The sequence below is a fragment of the Orycteropus afer genome, unplaced genomic scaffold (genome assembly GCF_000298275.1).
Source record: "Orycteropus afer afer isolate SDZICR_OR568_19922 unplaced genomic scaffold, OryAfe1.0 scaffold00404, whole genome shotgun sequence".
In the NCBI taxonomy this organism is placed as follows: Eukaryota; Metazoa; Chordata; class Mammalia; order Tubulidentata; family Orycteropodidae; genus Orycteropus; species Orycteropus afer.
The window spans coordinates 1,552,277-1,556,060 of NW_006921991.1; the positions used below are offsets into that span (position 1 = coordinate 1,552,277).

General features: G+C 43.3%; 1 protein-coding gene across 1 annotated transcript in view; it reads left to right on the forward strand.

Moving 5' to 3' along the window:
• The window catches only part of MAP7D2 (MAP7 domain containing 2), a 94,705-nt gene that overhangs the window by 7,234 nt on the left and 83,687 nt on the right, over positions 1–3,784 (forward strand). Inside the window, exon 2 of the mRNA XM_007953662.1 lies at positions 1,044–1,207. Within this exon, the coding sequence (XP_007951853.1) occupies positions 1,044–1,207 (164 nt within the window). The remainder of the gene's footprint in view (positions 1–1,043; positions 1,208–3,784) is intronic.

Below are 3,784 nucleotides of genomic sequence, written 5' to 3' on the forward strand. Positions count from 1 at the left end.
GTCCAAGATTATCTTCTGTGTCTGTGTCAATTGGTTTCCCTTTTCTTTGTTGAAGAGGGTCTGTGCAGTCCTTCTGCCTAGTCCGCCATCTTGCAGGAACTCCCCTCGGCAATATACTTCTGTAAGCATTTACCGCCTCAAAAACCCACAGGGGGTTGCTGTGAGTTGGATCTGATTCAATGGCAATGAGTGAGATTTTTTTTTTCTGGTGTGTGTGTGTGTGTGTGCATTGTGTAAATACTCCCACAGTAGTTAGTTTCAAGCTATCCACAGTTTAACAACCACCTCACAAAATTCCTGAACATTAAATAATCAGTGCTCACAAGCTAGTACAAGCCAGTTCCAGCATAGCATTGACTCAGAGGCCTTTTCGTCTCCACAGACTTGCCTCTTACTCCCCTCACCCCCCTTCAGGCCTTATTTAAGTATTCAGTATCAAGTTTTTGGTGTCTTCAGTCCTTTCGATGAGCTGTGCCCTTCATGTACAAGATCCTTCTTCCTTGACTGCTTCTTGCTAGTTGGTTCAGGCATTGCCTTCTCCAGCGACCCCTTTCCAGACTTGGCCAGGTTGAGTAAATGTCTTGAAGGGAAGGCTGATCTGATGCATGTTTTATCCCGTTGCCTAGTTCAGTATCTGGTACATACAGAAAATGTGTGCCTTTGTGCACAAGTTGGACTTAATGATAGCCATGATTATTATAATAGCTGTCATTATAATAGCACCTACATGTGGAGTACTAACTATGCATTTTCCATGCATTGTCTCATTCATTCTTCACAAGACTGTAAAATAGCAAACACTACTGTCCTCCCTTCGTAGAGGAGGAAACTGAGGCACAGAGCTGATGTAGTTAATGTGCAAGATCACCCAGAGATAGCCAGTGTGCCTGTGTCTCAAGCCCTTCATCTCACTCACTGTTTCTTTAGCTCCTACCAGGCTCTCTTTTGGTGGCCTCCATCCTGCTTCTGCATTTTGGATCATGATCCAAAAGATGTAGGGTGCTCTGGTAAGTCATACCTTGCTTTTGGTTTCCTTTCCTCAGCTGCTCGGGAAAAGCAGATCATAGAGAAACAAAAAAGAGCCAAGCTACAGTATGAAAAGCACGTGGAGGAGCGATGGCGAAGACTGGAGGAGCAGCGCCAACGGGAAGAACAGAAGAGAGCTGCCGTGGAAGAGAAGAGGAAGCAGAAGCTCAGGGAGGAGGAGGTGAGGCCTTCAAGCCATCTCTGTGGCCCACACAGGGCTTTGTACTCAGGGTAGCTGGGCAAATGCCTAGCTCTGGGATATGATATCTACTCCTGAGCCTTAACCCTGGTGCCTTACTATGCCTGCCTCCAGCAACATAATGCCAGACAGTGAAAGCAGCTCTAGAATAGGAACACAGAGACTTGTCTGTCAACACAGGTGTTAATTTGCTGTGTGACCTTAGGCAAGTTGGTTGGCTTCTATGGCCTTGCTTGTCTCTGAAGTGAGGAAATCAGATTTGGTGATCTCCAAGGCCTCTTCCAAGTCTAATCTTCTCTTATTTTGAGTTTAAAATTTAGAGTTGATTGTTGATAGAGACTTGGTGATGTAGCCTGGGGGTTGCAGCCTAAATTAAGACTAGGAGGGGGTTATTAGTAGGGATGTGCTGGTGTCAGCCTGGGGCCTTGCAGCCCAAGTCAAGACTGGGAGGGGCTCTTGATTGAGACTTCGTGGTATAGACTGGGAATTTCAGGCTGAGTCAAGACTGGGAAGGGGCTTTTGATAGAGGCTTGATAGTATAGACCTGGGGGTTATAACCTAAAATAAGACGGGGATTGAGATGTTGACAGGGACTTAAGATACAGGCCTGAGGTTTACATCCTAAGTTAAGACTATAAGGAGTTATTGATAGGGACTTGGTGGTGTAGGCCTGGGGATTATAGCCTAAGTCAAGACTGGAAGGGGGCTCTTTTTTTTTTTTTTTAATTTTTATTGTGATTTGGGTGAAAGTTTACAGAGCAAATTCATTTTCCATACAGCAGTTCATAAACATTTTGTCTCATGACATTGACTGCAATTCCCCACAACGTAACGGTTTTCTTCCTACTTCCTCCCTGTAGATACCTCTTCCCTGTGTCCTTCTTTCCTATGCATTCCCACCCCCGAAACTGTCTCCCTGTGCAAAAACTGCCCTTCTCTTCTCCCATGAATGATCACTCCAAGTAGTGTTATCTACCTGATGCAAATGTCCAGCACATATGCCTGTTTATAACCACAGGAGTGAGTTCAATTCCAGACCTGAAGGGTGGCTAGGGGCCAATGTCTCAGGGGGGTCTCACTAGGCTGTATCAGACCAGCAAACCTGGTCTTTTTTTATGATTTTGAGTTTTGTTCCATATTGTTCTCCCACTCTACCCAGGATCTCCTCCACCGATCCCCCTCCTAGTAGTTGACAGTGGTAGCCAGGTATGATCTGGTCTCATCACTTCTGGTCTCAAGGTCATATACTGAGGATCTCATAGTCTACCGGTCTCTTAGAATAATTGTTTCTATGTGTCTTTGGTTTTCTTCATTTTATAATTCTTCTTTGCTCTGGGTGAGAAGAGACCCATCATTGTATCTGATGGCCACTTACAAACTTTTAAGATTCTAGTTACTAGTTACCAGAGTAGAATGTAGAACAGTGTTTTTGTGTAGTATGTTACGCCTGTTGAGCTTGATGTCCCCTGTGTGGGAGGGGGCTCTTGATACAGACTTGGTAGCATAGGTCTGTGGGCTGCAGCCTAAGTTAAAACTAGGAGGAGTGGTTGAAAGGGCCTTAGTTGTATAGGCCTGGTGGTTACAGCCTAAGTCAAGACTGGGATTCTCCTCGGTGTTATCCATAATCTGTTAATGATCCACACAATCTAATGCTTTTGCATAGTCACTAAAACACAAGTAAACATCTTTCTGGTATTGTTTGCTTTGAGCCAAGATCCACCTGACATCAGCAGTGATATCCCTCATTCCAAATCCTCTTCTCAATTCGGCTTATATTTCTGGAAGTTCTCTGTCAGTATACTGCTGTAACCATTTTTTAATTATCTTCAATAAGATTTTACTTGCGTGTGATATTAATGACATTGTTTGATAATTTCCACATTCTGTGAGATCACCTTTGTTTGGAATGGGTACAAATATGGATCTCTTCCAGTCAGTTGGCCAGGTAGCTGTCTTCCAAATCTCCTGGCATAGCTGAGTGAGTGCCTCCAGTGCAGCATCCATTTGTTGAAACATCTCAATGGGTACCCCGTCAATTCCTGGAACCTTGTTTTTTACCACTTCCTTCAGTGCAGCTTCGACTTCTTCTTTCAATACCATTGATTCTTGATCATATGCCACCTCCTGAAATGGATGAACATCGACCAGTTCTTTTTGGTATAGTGAGTCTGTGTATTCCTTCTATCTTCTTTTGATGTTTCCTGCATTATTCAATATTTTGCCCACAGAATCTTTCAGTATAGCAACTCAAGGCTTAAATTTTTTCTTCAATTCTTTTAGCTTGAGAAATGCCGAATGTGTTCTTCCCTTTTGGTTTTCTAACTCCAGGTCTTTGCACATTTCATTACAGTAATTGGCTTTGTCTACTCAATCTGCTCTTTGAAATCTTCTGTTCAACTCTTTTATCTTGTCATTTCTTCCATTTGCTTTAGCTACTTTCTACTCAAGGGCAAGTTTCAGAGTCTCTTCTGACATCCATTTTGGTCGTTTCTTCCTTTCCTGTCTTTTTAATGACGTTTTGCTTTCCTCATAAATGATGATCTTGAGGTCATCCCACAA